The 19,624-nt window shown below is 49.6% G+C and overlaps 1 protein-coding gene across 1 annotated transcript in view; it reads right to left on the reverse strand.

Annotated features, from left to right (window-relative positions):
• The window catches only part of PXDN (peroxidasin), a 113,567-nt gene that overhangs the window by 32,896 nt on the left and 61,047 nt on the right, over positions 1–19,624 (reverse strand). Inside the window, exons 7-13 of the mRNA XM_032172473.2 lie at positions 17,787–17,956; positions 14,931–15,048; positions 11,696–11,865; positions 4,223–4,495; positions 2,936–3,052; positions 1,580–1,738; positions 35–147 (exon numbers count right to left, since the gene is read on the reverse strand). Of these exons, the coding sequence (XP_032028364.1) occupies positions 35–147; positions 1,580–1,738; positions 2,936–3,052; positions 4,223–4,495; positions 11,696–11,865; positions 14,931–15,048; positions 17,787–17,956 (1,120 nt within the window). The remainder of the gene's footprint in view (positions 1–34; positions 148–1,579; positions 1,739–2,935; positions 3,053–4,222; positions 4,496–11,695; positions 11,866–14,930; positions 15,049–17,786; positions 17,957–19,624) is intronic.

A 19,624-nucleotide genomic window follows, 5' to 3' on the forward strand; every position in this document is an offset into this window, starting at 1 on the left:
GGGTGGTGGCTGGCTCGGGCACCGGCCCGCCTACCTTGTTCCAGGTGATGGCTGGCTCGGGCTCGCCCTGGGAGCTGCACGGGAGCTGCACATTGGCGCCCACCTCCACCGTTGCGTCGCTGGGAATGCTGGCAAACACTGGGGTGACTGGAAGGCAGATGTAGAGAATCCAGGAAAATGAGTCAATTACATCAAAAAACTTCAGAAGAACAAAATCCCCTGCCCTCCATCAGGCCCACACAGGGATGCTGGGAGCTCACAGTCAGTTTCAGAATGGACCCTTCCTCTGCCTCCCAGCGGCCTCTGTGCAGGGCAGGGGAGCCTGAAAGGTCCCAGGGAAGATCCGCCCGCCTCCCAGGGCAAGGAGAGTAAAGCGTAACCAGTGTCTTCCCTGCTCAGAGACAGACAGCTGCAGGGCCCAGGACGGGCTGGCTGCCGTGTCCTCCAGCCCCCAGCCCCTCATTGATGGTGGGGCAGTCTCAGGCATATGCTGTGCCACAGGGCCCACAGAGGACAACAAGCTCTGGGGAGAGCCCGACTCTCTGAGAAGGAAACAGAGGGGAGCTTCCTCCTCTGAAAGAGCAGGAGCACGGCTGAGTGCCGGGATCTGGGGAGCCGCTCAGGAATCCCACCCCCACATTCTCTACACAGGCACCCAGAGTCCTGCTAGGTCAGGGACGCAAAGGGCAAACCCAAGAAACGCAGAGCCAATCCGGCGGGTCGGTCATCAACAGCCTACTGGTAACAGGCAGAGGGAAGCCCCTTCTAGAGGTCCGCACGGTCTCAGGACATCCCCGAAGGGACACAAGGAAACCCAGCCCTATCCTCCCCGCAGGACGTCTCTGCCTCGCTCCCCACGGTCCCCGCACGACGTCTCTGCCTCGCTCCCCACGGTCCCCACGACAAGCTCAGGGTCTGTGGCGACATGGATTGCTCAGCTCTGGGGACCACTCATGCTAACACTGGAGTTAGCACAGGACACCTGCAACACGGGGGCTGGGCCAGGGGCCTTCGCTCTTGCAGAGGCCACAATCAGTGCTACGCTGACTCTGTCAGGAGGGACATGAGGTTGCGGGGATTCTTCTCATTGAGAGAACAGGCACAGGCGACATCCAAAAAGAACAAGAAGAAGACCAGGGTCCAAGGATGAGCAGGCAGATGGGAGAGAAATGGCCTCATGACACATCATCTGGGGTCTGTGCCTTGGCAGCTGACTTGATTAGACTGTGTTACTTAAATAACCACCCTAGAAAGGGCAGTTAGAAACACACTTTTCTAAAATAATCTTAATTAACCAAGGGAAAAAAAAACTAGTAGATTTTACTTTAACAAGTCCGTCTTAACCAAGTTAAAAACAACCATCACTGAAAAATAAGCAAATGTTTTCACCCGCTAAAGGGACAGAAATTGAATGAGCTACTATGCAGACACCCTGGGGGCACAAGCACAATGACAGAAATGCAGAGAGAAGAGCCAAGGCTCTGTAACGAAGAGTAATACTAATGTCAGCTGCAGAATCTGTGTCTCCTGATAACCGATCTGAGAAAATCAATTCAGTCCACAACCTCCCGGCACCTACCTCTGGGCTGCACGGTCAGGTGGGCCACGACCTTCTGGGAGCCGATGATGTTGACAGCCTGGCATTCGTACTGGCCCTGGTCGTGGAGGGCAACTCCGGAGATTCTAAGTGTTCCCGATGACAGGACCAGGTGCCGCCGGTCCACGGAGAGCTGGCTCCCTGCAAGGGTATGGGTCCGTTACACTGGACACTCGGACGTATGCAGAACTCCTGCTCTCACACTGACAGCGTGATCACACAAGCTTGTCTCCACCTGGGTCAGGCGCCGAATAATTTGGCCTGGCCCTGCATAAGCAAATCTTTGCCTCCCCAGCAGACACCATGGTGATACCTGAATGTCCCCACACCCATAACTCAGAGAGAGGGGCTGACAGGGGCAGAGAACAGAGGGAAAAGCACTACATAGGGAGCCAGGAGGACATGGGGACTCGGGGAGTCCGAGGGGGGCGGATGGCCAGCTGGGAGAACCAGGGAGAGGATCGAGCGCTGGAGGTGACGAAGGGTCAAATGAGGCCCCAGCATGTTCCTTTCGGGGATAAACCTCTCCTGTTCTCGCCCATAACTGCCTGAGAAAAGGGAAGTCCAGGGCGTGTGATGCAGGCACAGGCCTCCTCCCTAAAGACTTTCAGGAGCCCTGGGTGGGGCCCCTCAGAGGGCTGAAGGGATGGGCTGGCCATTTAGTGCAAGCTGGAGCGGCCAGGAGGTCTCAGGGTCACTGCTTGCATCCCAGGACAGGAACAGGAGGTCTGCGTAGCTCCTTCTCCAGCAGTTTCAGCTCCTGCCCTCACCCCAACCCCCATCCGGGCTGTGCCTTTATGCAGTAACGTGCCCAGCGACTTTCCCATTGAAGGAAGAAGGCTAGGACTGCAGGCAAAGAATGTGATGAAAGGTCATGATGCAGAATGGGGAGGTGACAGTGAGGGCTCCGGGAAGCAAAGTCAAAGCAAAAGCTGTTCATCTGTTTCAACATATTCCATGACTGTTTCCAGTCAAAATTCTATCCTCCATGCAAATAGATTCCTTCAAGATGCTACTTAAAAGCACATCCTAGAAACTATCTGAAACAAGGCAGGTGTGAGGGAGTCAAAGGCAGGAACCCCAATCTCTTCTATAATGACAGAGCTTCTTAAGCGTTTCCTGCCATGATGTCCATGAGGGGACGGCCATGCATGGACAGGAAGCCGCGGGGGATGTGCAGACGCCTCAGCATTTCCCAGTGCCTTGGTCCTGTGGAATCCAGTCCCAGCTCAGCCCTGTCCAGAACACGCTGGGGTTCCCTGGGCACAGTGGAAATGTGTGCTTCCTGTGACTGTGGCTGCGGAGGGAGCAGGCAAAGGGCCGGGGCCTGGCTCTTACCTCCCTTGGTCCAGGCGATGACGGGCGGCGGGTTGCCCTTGGCTTCACACTGGAAATCCACGGTCTGGCCCTCGATAACGACTCTGTCCTGAGGCGTCACAGTGAACTGAGGAAGAGCTTCCAGAAAGAAAGCATTCGAAACAGGACATGTAAAAGACAGCATGGGGTAAAAACGCCACCAAGAAAATGACCACAGTCTTGGCAGACACCTGACCATTAGGAGCAACGTCTACAACGAAGAGTCAGAAAGAGGCAGAGGGCACAGGAGAAGACGGGAGCGAAACAGAAAGAAGATGAAGGACGGGTATGTTTTCAGCATCACCCTGGAAAGCACACAAAGACTGTTCAACCACACCGCCAGCTGCAATGCACACGAGGCACAGATGAGGCCACACTGCAGCTCGTGGACACCAGGCCAACTTACAATGATTCCTCTCAATCCTCACCCTAGATTAATATTTGCAAATGCTTAAAAACATGCCATCTGGTATAGCTGTGTATGATGATAGTGGTTATTACCACTGGATGAAAAACATAACTTACAGAATAGTATTGTCTGGTATGATTCCATTTTTATAAAAGTAACAGCCACAAAAAAAGTAAATCCATGTAACACAGTTGCATTGCTGTACATGCAAAGAAAATCAGAAAGATTCTCGACAGATTGCCAGTGAGACAGGAAAGGGTTGAAGAGAGGCTGGCAGAAGGAAATGATTTCTCTATCTCTAATATCATGTCTACTAATTTATCTTTTGCACTTCTGTATTGTTTGAATGTTTTCCAACAAACGTCCCACTTCACAAGGATAACTCATTTTACAGTCAATTAAGCAATGTAGAAATCCATGGCAGAAGGCATAAAACGATGAATACTCCCAGGAGATTACATCCAAAACTGATCTTAGGGAAGGATTCAAAGTTGGCTGCAAGGTGCATCAACCACCTTACTGCACACGTGCATGCATGCGTGCACACACACACACACACACACACTCTCTCTCTCGCTCTCTCACTTATCTGACAGACACTCCTGCCGGCCAGGTGCTGGAGGTACAGAGACACGACAGCCAGCACACAGAGCCCATACTACAGAGCCTTCTGTTCCAAAAATCTACAAATGGCAATCATCTGTATTTAGTCCAATGGGAGTATAATGGATAAAAATAAACCGAGTGAAGTGGACAGGGCAGAAGATTGTATGGAGCGTTTGTGGGTACAGCAGTGCGAGCTGGTGGAGGGGTGAGGACGGGGCTGAGCCCTGGCTCTGGCACAGAGGATGGATACCCACCCTGGACGATGATGAACGCAGTGGCATGGACGCTGTCAATGTTGTTGGTCGCAGAGCACGCATATTCTCCGCTGTCCTCCTGGACGACGTTCTGTATGTAAAGCCCGCCAGAAGGTGTGATGTTCACCCGTGGGTCGACTGGCAAGGGCGTGCGGTCACCTCTCGTCCAGGAGATCCGCGGCGGGGGGTGGCCTGTGGCGCTGCACTCCAGCGTGACGCTCTCCCCAACCAGCACCTCTGTATTCTGTGGCTGGATTACAAAAGTGGGTCGAGCTGTCACAATTAAACAGAAATTCTCAATTAATTTCTCCCGGTTTGACATGGTTTTTGCTTGATTTCTCCTATGTCAGGCTATTAATTCTATTTACCACCAAAATAGGCAAAACAAACACAACGTAGCTGCATATTTTCTTTTTAAAGAAATGTGCAGACAATAAAAATGGTTCACAGCCTCGGGTCAGACAAAATGCAGGCCACCTGAGAAAAGTGAGCAACCATGATTGGTTAGGAAGAGCTAATTAGGAAGCGCTTTTTCTTAAAACATGTGCTGAACTCCATGGAGGGTTCTTATTTCTAAATAAAATACATTATGTCAATCTTGTTAGACCTTGCTAGTAGCTCTTATTAGCACAAATTATTGTTAGTGAAGTATATTTAGAGTATACCAAAATATCAAATTTACTCACAAAAAATGCAAATTAAAAGCAAGCAAGAAATAATATTTTTCCAATTTAAATCCAGAAAAAAAGTCCATACAGTTACGAATGTCTTTCATGCGTGAGTTTGTGTGGAAACAGAACTCTCCCACGCTGGCAGTGGGAGCACACCCTGGCCCAGCCCACCTGCAGAGACGTGGCAATGCATGCCGACACTGAAGATGTGCACACTCTATTGCCCAGAAATTACCCTGCCAAACAAAGGTAGCAGAAGACAAGAAATAACTAAGATTAGAGCATAACTGAAGGAGATAGAGACACGAAAAACCCTTAAAAAAGATGAATTCAGGAGCTGGATTAATTTGAAAAGATTAACAAAATACATATTTTGTTAATCGGTTTGACAAATGGATTAGATAGACTGCTAGCCAGACTAATGAAGAAGAAAAGAGAGAAGAATCAAATAGGATAAAAAATGATAAAGGGGATATCACCCCTGATCCCAAAGAAATACAAACTACAATCAAAGAATACTATAAACACCTCTACACAAATGAACTAGAAAATCTAGAAGAAATGGGTAAATTCCTGGATATATACACCCTCCTAAGAGGGTATTCAAATAGGAAGAGAGGAAGTCAAATTGTCTCTGTTTGCAGATGACATGATTGTATATTTAGAAAACCCCAACATCTCAGCCCCAAAACTCCTTAAGCTTATAAACAACTTCAGCAAAGTCCCAGGGCACAAAATCAATGTGCAAAAATCACAAGCATTCCTATACACCAATAATGGACAAGCAGAGAGCCAAATCATGAGTGAACTCCCATTCACGATTGCTACAAAGAAAATAAAATACCTAGGAACACAACTTACAAGGGACTTGAAGGACCTCTTTAAGGTGAACTACAAACCACTGCTCAAGGAAATAAGAGAGGATACAAACAAATGGAAAAACATTCCATGCTCATAGATAGGAAGAATCAATATTGTGAAAATGGCCATACTGCCCAAAGTAATTTATAGATTCAATGCTATTCTCATCAAGTTACCACTGACTTTCTTCACAGAACTAGAAAAAACCACTTTAAATTTCATATGGACCAAAAAGGAGCCCGTATAGCCAAGACAATCCTAAGCAAAAAGAACAAAGCCAGAGGCATCACACTACCTGATTTCAAACTATACTACAAGGCTACAGTAACCAAAACAGCATGATAGCGGTACCAAAACAGAGATATAGACAATAGAACAGAACAGAAGCCTCAGAAATAACACCACACATCTACAACCATCTGATCTTTTCACAAACCTGACAAAAACAAGCAATGGGGAAAGGATTCCCTATTTAATACATGGTGCTGGGAAAACTGGCTAGCCATATGCAGAAAACAGAAACTGGACCCCTTCCTTACAGCTTATACAAAAATTAACTCAAAGATGGATTAAAGACTTAAACATAAAACCTAAAACCATAAAAACAGTAGAAGAAAACCTAGGCAATAACATTCAGGACACAGGCATGGTCAAAGACTTTGTGACTACAACACCAAAAGCAATTGCAACAAAAGCCAAAAGTGACAAATGGAATCTAATTACACTAAAGAGCTTCTGCACAAGAAAAGAAACTATTGTCAGAGTGAACAGACAACCTATAGAATGGGAGAACATTTTTGCAATCTCTCCATCTGACAAAGGTCTAATACCAGAATCTACAAGGAACTTAAACAAATTTACAAGAAAAAAACAACCCCATCTAAAAGTGGGTTAAGGATATGAACAGACACTTCTCAAAAGAAATTTATGTGGCCAACAAACACATGAAAAAAAGCTCATCATCACTGGTCATTAGAGAAATGCAAATCAAAACCACAATGAGATACCATCTCATGCCAGTTAGAATGGCGATCATTAAAAAGTCTGGAAACAACAGATGTCGGCAAGGACGCAAAGAAATAGGAACGATTTTACGCTGTTGGTGGGAGTGTAAATTAGTTCAACCATTGTGGAAGACAGTGTGGCGATTCCTCAAGGATCTAGAACCAGAAATATAATTTGACCCAGCAATCCCATTATTGGGTATATACCCAATGGATTATCAGTCATTCTACTATAAAGACACACGCACACGTTATGTTTATTGCAGCACTACTCACAATAGCAAAGGCTTGGAACCAACCCAAATGCCCATCAATAACAGACTGGATAAAGAAAACGTAGCATATACACACCATGGAATACCATGCAGCCATAAAAAAGAATGAGTTCATGTCCTTTGCAGGAACATGGAAAAAGCTGGAAACCATCATCCTCAGCAAACTAAACAGGGACAGAAAACCAAACACCGCATGTTCTCATTCATAAGTGGGAGTTGAACAGTGAGAACACATGGACAAAGGGAGCGGCACATCAAACATCGGGCCTGTTGGAGGGTTGGGGGAAAGGGGGCAGAGAGCATTAGGACAAATATCTAATGCCTGCGGGGCTTAAAACCTAGATGACAGGTTGATAGGTGGCAGCAAACTACCATGGCACATGTATACCTATGTAACATACGTGCACATTCAGCACATGTATCCCAGAACTTAAAGTAAAATTTAAAAATATATATATTCTGCTAGAAACTTAATCCATAGATATTTTTACAAGCACATAAAATGTCATATGTCCAAATGAATTTTTGTTTGGGCCAGACGTGGTGGCTCATGCCTGTAATCCCAGCACTTTGAGAGGCTGAGGTGGGCAATCGCCTGATGTCAGGAATTCGAGACCAGCCTGGCCAACATGGCGAAACCCCGCCTCTACCAAAAATACAAAAATTAGCCAGTATGGTGGCGCACACCTGTAATCCCAGCTACTCGGCAGGCTGTGGCAGAAGAATCACTTGAACCAGGGAGGCAGAGGTTGCAGTGAGCTGAGATCTTACCACTGCACACCAGCCTGGGCAAGAGCAAGACTCTGTCTAAATAAATAAATAAATAAATAAATAAATAATTTTTGTTTTCCTTTTGCCCTGTTGTTTCTTCAGGTCAACCATCCTTATCTGCCATGCTAAAATTCAGAAAGCTCCAAAAATCATTATTTTTTCATAACTTATTTGTTTGCAAAACTGGATCTATCTAGCATAAGGCTACTTATAGTCTTTATTCTATTTTCTGTGAATATCCATACAGTTTGCTATAGGATATTAATACACTGATTACAGGGTACTATCCCAGACTCTGCTGACAGTCTAAACTGGTATGTGGATTTTACACTATGCTACCCTTCTAAAAATTTCCCCAAGTTTCTGGATATCAAAAGACATCTGGCCCAAAGGCTTTTGAATAAAGAACACAGAACTGTGATAGCTAAAGATTTGGAAAAAAATCTAAACTCACTCCAAAAGAGAACTTGTTAAATAAATTATGGTGCATTTAGACCATGGAATTCTATGCAGCTATAGAAAGAAAGAGAACAAGAAAACTCATGTATTAAAAGGGAAAGACTAGAAAGATTTCTAAGATATCATCTAAGAAAAATCACTTGCCTCAAATATGCTTACATTTTTTGTATATAGACAGGGAAGAAACTACTAAGCATTTTGGGAAGAGGGGAAGGGAAAAGGAATTGAGTGGACGATGAAAAGAGCCAGGAGGAAGACTTTCTACCTTTTTTATATACATTAATATGTAAGCTGGGTTAATCAAATATTTAAGTATAAATTATAAAAAATACAGAAATGACATTTAATATTACTATTTCTATCAGAATAACGAACTGGAAACCATGAAGCTACTCACAGAAGTACAAACACCAAAGTCAAAGTCAGCCTTGAGGGCATTTGCAGACCCTTACAACTTAGATTTAGCCTTAAGAGCCTCATGTGATACAGAAGACTAGACACAGATCAACATAGGCCCATGAAGAGAAGTCCAACAGAAGACCGAACAGCAGCTGCATCCCCACAGTGCTGTACCCTTGGCATGAGAAAGAACTAACTTCAAAATCTGCTGCCCCACCCAGGGAACGATGCCCAGTAGAAGAGAGAAATAAATCTCATTCAAGTGTTGTTCACCAAAATCTGGTCCTCACATGAGCTTGCTGCCCAACTCCCCCCACATCAGGCAGAAGGAAGGTGATCCCCGACAGAAGAGCTGAGATGAACAAAGGAAGGACAAAGGAAGTGGGAACCATGTGGATGCATCCAGACAAACATGGGAGAACAAAATAATAATGTTTATAGGTTAAAAAAAAAAAACAACAGAACTAAGCACAGCAACTCAGAGGGATGAATGCATGTTAGAGGGGAAGGTTATACTAACTTTAGATTTTGGCAATTTAAGAATGCATTTAAAATTTTCCAGGCTAACCACTAAAAGAACAGAAATGAGCATATAGTGTCCAAACTAGTAGTGGGGAGCAAATATGAAAAATAATTATTTCCAACTAAAGCAAGAAACATAGAAAAGTTTGGACAAACAGTTCAAAATACAAGGTAGAATTTATAAATCTCATATTGTTAACTACAATAAACATATTTAAATGGATTAACTTTAAGAAAAACTTAGGATTTTTTTTTTAATTTCTAGCTCTATGTTATTTATATTAAACATCTCAAACATATGTACGTGAAAAGGCTCCGAGAAAAATGGTGGGAAATGACACACCTGATGATACGAATCAAGTAGAGGCTGCTCTATTTATCTTACAACAAATTTACCTTGAAGCAAAAAGCACTGATAGAGATAGAAGTGTTACTGATCAAAAATGTAATTCATCAGAAAGATAAAAATTGCAAACTTTTTATATGCCCCTAATCACAGAGCTTCAGGATACTCGGTGCGATACGCCCCTTTATGGCCCACGGAGACCTACATGTCACTCTATTCCTATTACTATACATTATTACCATAGTCTGTGACAGCAGTTGGCCATTTTTTTCTGTAAAGGGCCAGACTGGTCCTGTTTTAAGTTTTGAAGGCCACACAGGTTTTGTTGCTACTACTCAACTCTGCCATGGTAGCTTACAAGCAGCCATAGACCTTGCGCAAAAGAATGAGTGTGGTCATGCTCCAAGAAAACTTTATCATAGACAATGACGCCTGCATTTCCTCTAGCTGTCATGTGGTCGTAAGACATTGTTCTTCTTTCAAAAGTTTTGATCATTTAAAATTGTAGAAAAGTATTCTTAGTTCATAGACCTTAGGAAAAACAGGCAGCAGGCTGGTGTGAACTGCAGGCTGCAGTGTGTCAGCCTGGCCTGGGCTTCTGGGCTTCTCAGGGCTGGTTCCCCCATGCTGCAGTGACTCCCTGTGCACTGGATGGCGGGAGACTCTTCACGTGTATCTGAGGGAGCTAAACCCACATGCTCAGACTAGTATACTAAATAGGGCTGTTGTTCCTGAGAAAGACACAACTCAGATCAAAAGGAGTGAAATTTGGAACTCTCTAGCCATAAAGAGCTGGCTAAACATTCCTGTCCAGGAATCAATCAAACTACGAACATAGTAACTCTTCCTAAGTAGTTCATTACTCATAATCCATGGTTGTTCTCCTTTGTCTATAACATATACTTAACAGTACTACATAACTTTTTCTCCCTATTTTGTGGATTTTTTAATTCCTTAAAAATAGAGCCCATGCTCCTTCTATGAGCAGCGGCTGTGTCTTAATTTCTCTGCACAGGCCCACAGCACTCTGAATTTGGAAAGATGCTGAATGCCTTATGCTAAACATGTGGAACGTTGTTTGATTAAGGGCTTTGATTCAGCAGCACTATATCCTTGGGCTTTCCTTTGAACGGAAATGTAATAGCCAGGAATTCTCAGTCACTGGTAACCGTTGATTGTGTCTATGCTGGGATGTACCAGGTGATGCAGAGACCAGGCCAATTAAGGAGCTGGGATTTAAACAAGAAATACCAAAACCATTTACATTGCCAAACAAAAGGTTTTATAACCATAATGGCCTGAAATACAAAATAACAGGGAAACAGCAACCCTGGCATGATTTGTGGCTGAAGCTAAAGGCAGCCAGAAGGTTTCAGAGAGGAAGTTACACCTGCAGCCTCCCTGGGTAAGGGCTCTGGCTCTACCGGCTTCTGCACAGGAGGACAGGCAGACCCGTCCAGAGGCGTGAAGTGATCTGCATCATTTCCCAGAGCCGTGGTGGGTACACCCAACGCCTCACTCCGCTGTTCTGCAAGGGCCCAGCTCCTCTTCTGAGCAATGGCCATGGATAACACAGGTGGATCAGAGCAGAGTTTGCAACCTGGTGGGGCCCAGATGGATGAGAGGCCACAGCTGGACTTGATGTGGCTGAGACAGTTTTTATATGTTTTAAATTTAGGTGCCATTATCTTAAACATGAAAATATTGGATAAAAATCTAGATTTGTGGTTTCTTTTACATAATCCAAACCCTTAGCAAAATAGAGACCTTGTTACCACATGGCAACAGCTGGCTGTGGCTGAGTAGCTGTCCCTTCAGATGGCGCCTGGGGGGTGGGGTCAGTGCGTTAAGGTGTGGCACAGTCTCTCCAGGTTCCCAAGGCCCTCTCTCAATGGGCTGGGCTCACAGCATGGACTGCCCCGGCTGTGTGGACTATGAGTGTGTCCCCAGATGAGGGGCTAACTGGGGACCACAGCACCGCTCACGGATCATCTACGACGCTGCGCTTTGAAAGCTTTGTGAGCCAACCCTGGTATTGGAGCTTCAACTTCAGACTTCAGTGTTCATTCTTATTTTACTGAGTTGGGGTGCAAGGAAAGGAGAAGGCAGATAGTGGGGGACAACAATTCTGGATGGAATCCAGGTGTGAAATGCCCACCACATACCTGGAGACCCGAAGTACCTGAGGGTCACCTCGTGCGTCTTCACCTCTCCGGCCACGTTCTTTGCCATGCACTGGTAGATACCCTGGTCCGTCTCCTGTGTGTTCTGGATCATCAGGGTCCCGTCGTCCAGCAAGTTTAGGCGGGAATCTGTCTTCATGCTCAGCTCATTACTACAAAGACAGAAATTTGGTCTGGTCAAGTGTTGAAAGCACAAAGACGTACCTCACCCATCCCCAGCACAGGAGTTTCCAGCCTTGCAGCAGGCACATCAGAACTCACGTGAGGAACAGCTCACCTTCCAGGGTCTCCTCCTTCCTGGCAGCCCCTGACCTAACAGGCAATTCTGAAAAGGGGACCGTGTATTTGCACATCTCATTCGCTCAGGTACTTATCCTTAGTATTCACGTGTTCAATCTATCTACACGTTTTACAGTGTTCCTAATTCCAAAGGAGAAAGCGATGAACAAAATAGAAAAAATTCCAAGGAAACGTTTTCTTTTGTTTCTGGTGAATTAACTAAAAAGGGTAGAAACATTTTTACATCACTAAAAGCCAAAGATGTATCTATGTGTATTTTATTTTTTTATTTTAGAGACAGAGTCTCTCTCTGCAGCCCAGGCTGCAGTGCAGTGGTATAACCATTGCTCACTGCAGCGTCAGCCTCCTGGGCTCAAGCGCTCCTCCTGCCTCCAGCTCCGGAAGTGCTGGGATTACAGCTGTGCACCAGACCTCTCTATCTGTATTTTAATAAACAGTGCCTGCAAGCTGCTGGCTGGCCTCCCTCTGGCATCTGGGAGGAACCTGTGGCGCTGCACCATGAAGAGGCCAGGACATGGGTGACCCCATCTTCGCATGGCTCGGTCAGTCCTCAGGCAGCAATGACCTCCCCTGGGGCCATGCCACATCACACACACTTCGGGCAGCCAAGAAAAGCTGCAACACCTGTACCCCAAGGCTCAGTCCTGCCGCCTCTCACCCTCACCCCCCCAACCTGTAACTTCACTTTAGTTCCCTTTATGCAGAAGCAGGTGAAGAGGAGACAGGTGACACTGGATGCCACTGAGATCTCAGTCTATGGCAAGTGTGAGGACAGAGTAACAACAGCCAGGCACCGCGCCCTCTGAGAATGCAGATGGGCCTGCAGAGAACTCCTGCTTCCAGATCACCAAGACAGACAAGGCCTCTGAAACAGAAACCCACTTCCTCAGTGCACGAGATTCAGCATCTTCCACGCGATTTTCCTAAGGAACCTGTGGAGCCTGGACCAAGCTGGGTCGCTCATGCAGGTGGAGCAGCACCAGCACTGTGCAAAAGCACTTCCCCACGACCGCCCTCAGAAACCTGCCAGCACGCAGCCAAACCGTCGGGGACACTCTCCTCCCAAATCTTCCTCATGCTCTCCTCTGCCTGCCACCAATCCCCATCCTACAATCTGTCCTTACTCACAGGGCTTGCTGGATGGAAGCAATGTCAGCTTAGGCCCCATAAACAAGACTCTCTCTGATGTGGCCCAGTCCCCCTCCCAGAAACACGGCGAGCCAGCAGGTGAGGGTAGCCTGCAGGTGACTCTGGATGCTAGGTAAGGCCGGCCGGCAGGTGAGACTCCAGCTGGTGGAGGGCAGAGCCCAGCACAGGTCACCAGGCCTCAGGGCTTTGGCTCTAGCTCTGCCATATTTAGCTGTGAGATTTCAACTGCGGGCATCAATTTTTTCGTATATAAAATGTAGGTGTGACGGACTGGGGCCAAATTTATGATTCCCTGACTTTTAAATGCACACAACATAACACTGCAGAATTCCTCCAGTGTTCTCTGCATTTTAAATCTCAACTTGGGAGCCATCCAAGACAAGAGCTGTGAAGAGAGTGACGGCACCTTACAGGCTCCTTGTCCAGCACTGCAGCCAAGGTCAACATGACCTTTCAGTCATGACAATAACAAAATCTAGAGCTGGAACAAGCCTCCCATGTCCTCTTCAGCATGAACACATCTTCCCATTCTGTTCCTGACAACCGGGGACGGCCAGCTCCCTGCTTCTGTCCATCTCTTCTATAAACACCGCCTTGCCTGAGAGCCAAGCCCAGCCCGGTTTGCCCCTGGAGTCTGGAACAATGACTCAGTTTGTGCCTCATCTATCTGCCCGAGTATCACCGGGCTCACAGCTCAGACGCATCCCTCTTGCTCCCTCGTGACTAAACATGGCCAGAGAGGAGCAGCGCAGGAGCGCTGGGGCTGGGCCGGCAGGAGGAGCTGCTTCAGAAGCTGTCCTCACACAGGCAGATGGGAGAAGCCAGGCCACGGTGGCTTTACTTCAGGATTTTCTTTTAAGGATGTCTTTCAAAAGGTCACTTTGAAAGTGCTCCACTCCAGCTCAGCACCCTCAATGATTTGGCCCCAGGTGCCTTCCGGCAATCTGACCTCATTCCCACCTAGGCCTCTCTGCCCCTGCACCACGGGCCCTGCCCCACCCACCCTCCTTGCACGCCTTTCACTTCCTCCCATCTCTCCTCCTAGACTCCATCACTCTTTAACCAACACAGCCCCAGCTCACAAACCCAAGCGGGGCAGGGGTGCTCCCCACACCTGGGCTCACAGGTGGGGCTTGCTGCCAGGACACATGTGATGGTCAGCTGTAGGACTTCCCCCTGTCACCCTGACAGCCCACAGCCGGGGCCGTCTTAGCCTTAACAGGCCCACACCATGTTGCGGACCCAAGGGGAGACTTTCTTTGTTTGGGAGGCAAGTTAGATCCACACGGGAGCTGAGCGAACCTGTGTCAGCAGCTGCATGGCGCTCCAGGCTCCTGAGGACGCCGTCCCAGCAGAGGTCAGGGCCCCTCCCGCACCCGCTCAGGTTGGTCACAGTGCCCCAGGTCAAGGGTGCCAACAACGGTGACCAGAGCAAACAGGCTGCTGCCAGAGGTCAGGGGCAGGGAGAGAACCACCAGCATGCTCTCCCTCCTCCCACCGGGCAGGGCCGCAGTGACGCACTGCCCGGCCAGGGCACCCCTGTGCTGCCCAGGAGAGAGTGGGGAAGGGGCCCCAGCCGGCAGAAACATCGTCACACCCCCTGCCATGTAAGACCGGAAAAGGCGCAGAAAGTTTCTCCTTTGTATTTTTCCCTACGTGGAGGAGGCAGAGTGGACGTGGGCCTTGGTGGGGAGTGAGGTGTGGTTTGGGTGTCTGGGTGTAACTCCGAGAGGTGTGCGGGGGACATTTCTGTTTGGCCCCAACTCACTTGTTTCGCAGCCAGATGATCTCAGGCTTGGGGTTGCCTTCGGCTCTGCAGGTGAAGTACACGGTGTTCCCCGAGGTCACGTCTGCGTCCTGGGGCTCGGAGGTGATCCGGGGCCTTTCTGTGCCCAACCAGAAAACGGAAACCTTTTTAGTCTAAACCATGACATGAAAATAAATGACAACCCACGTTGAGTTCTCTGTGTCCAAGAGGAAACCACAGATGCCCAAAGGCGTAATTCAGCCATAAACATCCCCCACAAAAGTGCCAGACTGGCTTCTCTACAGCCCCATCTACAGTGCGTATCTACACGATGTCTACATCTCAGGGCGCCACGTTCTGAGCACCCGAGAGACAGGCTGGCTCAGAGCTGGGCAGACGAGCCCCAAATGACAGCCTTCGGCGTCCCCTCAAGGCCCTTCGGGAAAGCCAAACACCTGTGCAGAGTGGATACGCCACGGGTCACTATTTTCAGAGAATGAAAGACAAAAAATAGTACTCTGTAGCTAAAGCGTCCCTGAAAGAATAAGTCTCTAAGGCCGGGCGCGGTGGCTCACGCTTGTAATCCCAGCACTTTGGGAGGCCGAGGCGGATGGATCACGAGGTCAGGAGATCGAGACCACGGTGAAACCCCGTCTCTACTAAAAATACAAAAAATTAGCCGGGCGTGGTGGCGGGCGCCTGTAGTCCCAGCTACTCGGAGAGGCTGAGGCAGGAGAATGGCGTGAACCCGGGAGGCGGAGCTTGCAGTGAGCCGAGATCGCGCCACCGCACTCCAGCCTGGGCGACAGAGCGAGACTCCGTCTCAAAAAAAAAAAAAAAAAGAATAAGTCTCTAAAAGCACAGGCAGGTGGCAGACACCACAGCTGGAGCAACTCCCAGCCTCCCTCCTCCACAGCTGCCCCCTCCACAGCTGCCCCACCCTTCACCCTCCACCCTGGGCAAGGGGAAGAATGGCCTCTCCCGCCTCCTGCATGCCCGTGACTCCACACGGCTTCCAGGGGCCACCCGAGGGCTGACGGCTCCCAGGCCTTCCTCAAGGGCTGACGGCTCCCAGGCTCCCGTCCCTGGCGGCTACTCTGCAGCTCCAGGCCTGCACAGGGAGCGGCCTCCTCTAAGGCTCCCTTCAGCAGCCATGAGGGAACCACGCCGAGGGCAGGCCTAGGCTTCCATCTCTGCCTTGTCACCTCAGTGTGCGAATCTGTCTCCATGCACATTCTGTGAGCATCACAAGAAGAAAAACACAACCACACACAGGTGTGTACAAGTGAGTGCCTGCAGTGGGGCAGACACAAGCTCGGGTAGGAGTGTGTGTGTATGTGTGTGTGTGTGTGTGTGTGCAGTGGAGATGACTCTGCTCAGTGCTGCCATGCTGCCTGGCAACCACAACAAAAGCCCTCGACCCAACTTGGGGCTATCAGCAAGGGCTCCTCCAGGATTGCCTCCTTCCGTCTCCCCAGCATTGCACAGCCCAGGTCAGGAGGCTGGGGGGCGCTGCCCGGCCCTCCCCGTGCTCCCATGTCACTCTGGGAACCAGAGCGCCTCCTCTCTCCTCTGCGGTTCTAGAGCCCTCGGCTTCATGGAGGTTCTCACCACTCAGGCCTTAGCCTGGCCTCCCTCACACACTCCCCGATTCCCTCTCCCAAGGAGGGCTGCCAGAAAGCTCCTTCTAGAATATAACATCATCCCAACGTGCCGTAAACCCTCCCATGGCTCCCCGTCACCACACAATCAAAATAAGCTTTTGCTGCTGTCTTCATTATTTAGGCGGCACAACCCTGCAAACGTCCTAAAACCCACCTAATTGTACACCTGAGGGGGTGAACTGTCTGGCACAGGAACAATGCCTCCATAAAGCTAGTATAAAAAACAAGAATAATCACTGACAGCCAAATTGGAGTAAGGAGTAAAGTATGACAAGGTCTCCAAGGGCACAACCTCAGCACTGTGATTACAGAGAGGCCATGAGTCGGTTTCTTGGAAAGCCATCTGGAATGAACACCCATAGGAGCATTAGCGGCAACGACAGGGCCTCGGCTGATTCACAGGTGCTGGCACAGCTCCGCAGAGCTGCCAAGTTGAGCAACACAGGTCCCTGGGCCCCCCTGAGCACCGAGGGCCCTCCCTTCAGGGACGCAGGTGGGGCAGCTCCATCCACTGAGGGCCGTTTCTGGGAGCTGTTGACAGCCAGTGTCCTGCAGAGCTGACGGCGGAGTCTGGGTCCGGGGTGGGGAAGCAGCGCAGGCAGGTGGCTGACAGGGGTCTGGGCCTCTTGCTCCCCAGGCTAGAAACCTGAGTGTGCAGTACCCCCAGCCATCAGGCCCGCGCTCAGTACCAACTGCCCCTGCCATAGCTCCACCAAGAACTGAGCTAGAAGAAACTTAAAAAACTATGTATTTTTGTCATATTACAAAACCATCACACAGGGAGATCCTTTCACCTTACCAAAATAAACAGCCGTGTGTGCATGTGTGTATGTGTGTGTGCCTATAAATGGTGTGTGTGTGGTGTGTGCGTGTATGTGCGTGTGTGTGGTTTGTGTCTGCATGTGTGTGTGTCTATAAATGGTGTGTGTAGATGGTATGTGCGTGTGCATGGTGTGTGTGTGGATTGTATGTGCGTGTGTGTGTGGCTGGTTTGTGTCTGTGTGTCCATAGTGTGTGTGTAGATGGTGTGTAAATGGTGTGTCTGTGTGTCTATAAATGGTGTGTGTGGATGGTGTGTGCGTGTATGTGCCTGTGTGTCGTGTCTGCATGTCTGTGTGTCTATAAATGGTGTGTGTGTAAATGGTGTGTGTGTGTGTGAATGGTGTGTGTGTGTGTGTGTGTGTGGATGCTGTGAGCGTGTCGGGCCACTCACCACAGTTCAGCTCTTCCGGGGTGATGGTTGCCACTGATCGTCCCTGGATGCGTCTGGGATATTCACAGGTGGCTGCTGCCTGCGCGTTCCCTGACTCCGCGTAGGTTTTCAGCAAATCCGCCAACCATAGGATTTCACAGTCGCAGTGAAGTGTGTTTGAGTCCAGTCGCCTGTGGGAAGGAAGATGCAGCCGGTGAGACGTGGGGTGGGTAGGCTTGTCCATCCGTCCATCAGACAGGGCTTCCGGGTCCTGCGTCGGGAAACATGTGCCAGGCCTGCCGGGCTCGCGACATGGGGATGGGACACGTCTCGTGGTGGAATCTGAGCCCCAGTGCCCGACTCAGGGAGTGATGTCGAGACACACACGTTACCGGAAGAGCCCGGGGGTGCACAGTGCCCCTCAAGGCACTCACTGGAGAGGCGTGAATAGCATAGGGCTGGTGCACACCCAGACATCGGGTGTCGAGTTCAAGGCGAAGGAGTGTGCCAGCGGCACAGGTCAGGGAAGTTCGTGAAGGAGACGGGAGGGAACCACTCACAGAAATCAGTAACATGAAAACCACAGCCACAAAACCACCACTGTCACTCAACACCCATCATCACGGGCAGGACAGTTCTACATCATCTCACTCTGGCCTGAGCCTTCCCAGGGAGTGTGGGAGGGGAGGGCTGCATCTCCTGGCCGGGGTTCACACCTAAGTTTCCTGAGGTCCAAGCTGACCTGGAAAGTTTCTAGTGAGTGGCACACCCTGTCCCAACAAGGGCAACACGGGCAGGGTGTGCCTGCACCCTGGTAAAAGTGTTGTCTCCGCACATGGGGAAGAGGTTATCTGGGGGACAGAGGAGTTCCGGGTAGCAAACACAGGCTACAGGGCAAGGGCTGGAAGAGGCTGGCAGCTGGATGTGAGACAGCCAGGTGGGAAGGGGTCCCCAGGCCCCTCCAGCCGGCCTGCGCACTGGGAGGGGTGCACACTGGGGTGGAGCCCACAGAGGTTTGTGCCATCTGCAGCGGGGAGAAGCCTGGCCCTCCTCTTCCTGGGTGGAATTCAATCTGTGAGGCAGAAGCCCACTGGCAGGAAACTCACTCTCTTGCTTTGCTAAGGGTCTCTGTTTCCCCCTTTTTTTCCTTTTTGCCCAATAAATCCCGTTTTTCTCACTCTTCAGTCTGCGAGCCTAAATTTTTCTGGCCAAGTAACAAGGACCCCATCTTTCGCTGAACTAGGGAAAAGTCCTGCAACAGACGTGCTCACTATTAACTCTCAATGAGGTGGCCCTGGGGCACCCCCGAGATGGGCATGGGATCCCGAGAGGTGCTCACCAGGGCGGCAGGGTGAGGGCATCACTAGGGGCCGAAGCTGGCTCCAGGAGGGGAAGGGGAGGCTACATCTCCCATCCGAGGTTCTCCCAGACATGAGCCCAGAGGGGACAGGAACACAGAACTGGCCTCACGACCAGAATCACCCTTTCCCCCATGAGCAGGTGCACAGCTCTCAGGTGAGGAGGCTGTGAGGGGGACAGTGTCAGCCACGTGCCCAGGGCACCCAAGCTGTGCCCACAGCTGAAGGTCAGTACAGGACCACAGGCACATGCAAGACCCGGATGGTCACAGTTAGGTATGTGGCATCTGGCCAGTCAGTCCTGGCAGAGCGAGCTGCTCAGGGCACCCGAGGAAGCACAGGACCCCCAACCTTCATCTGCTCTGAAGCAGAGAGGGCTATTCAGGAGGTCTGGAGAGGTGGGGCAGCTGGTGTGGCCTCCTCGGCCTGGGGCCCCTCAGGGACGTGAGGTTAGAGACTGCTCCGAGCAGACAGCAGCCAGGACACAGCGTGCTCTCTTGA

Source organism: Hylobates moloch, unplaced genomic scaffold, assembly GCF_009828535.3.
Source record: "Hylobates moloch isolate HMO894 unplaced genomic scaffold, HMol_V3 SCAFFOLD_13, whole genome shotgun sequence".
In the NCBI taxonomy this organism is placed as follows: Eukaryota; Metazoa; Chordata; class Mammalia; order Primates; family Hylobatidae; genus Hylobates; species Hylobates moloch.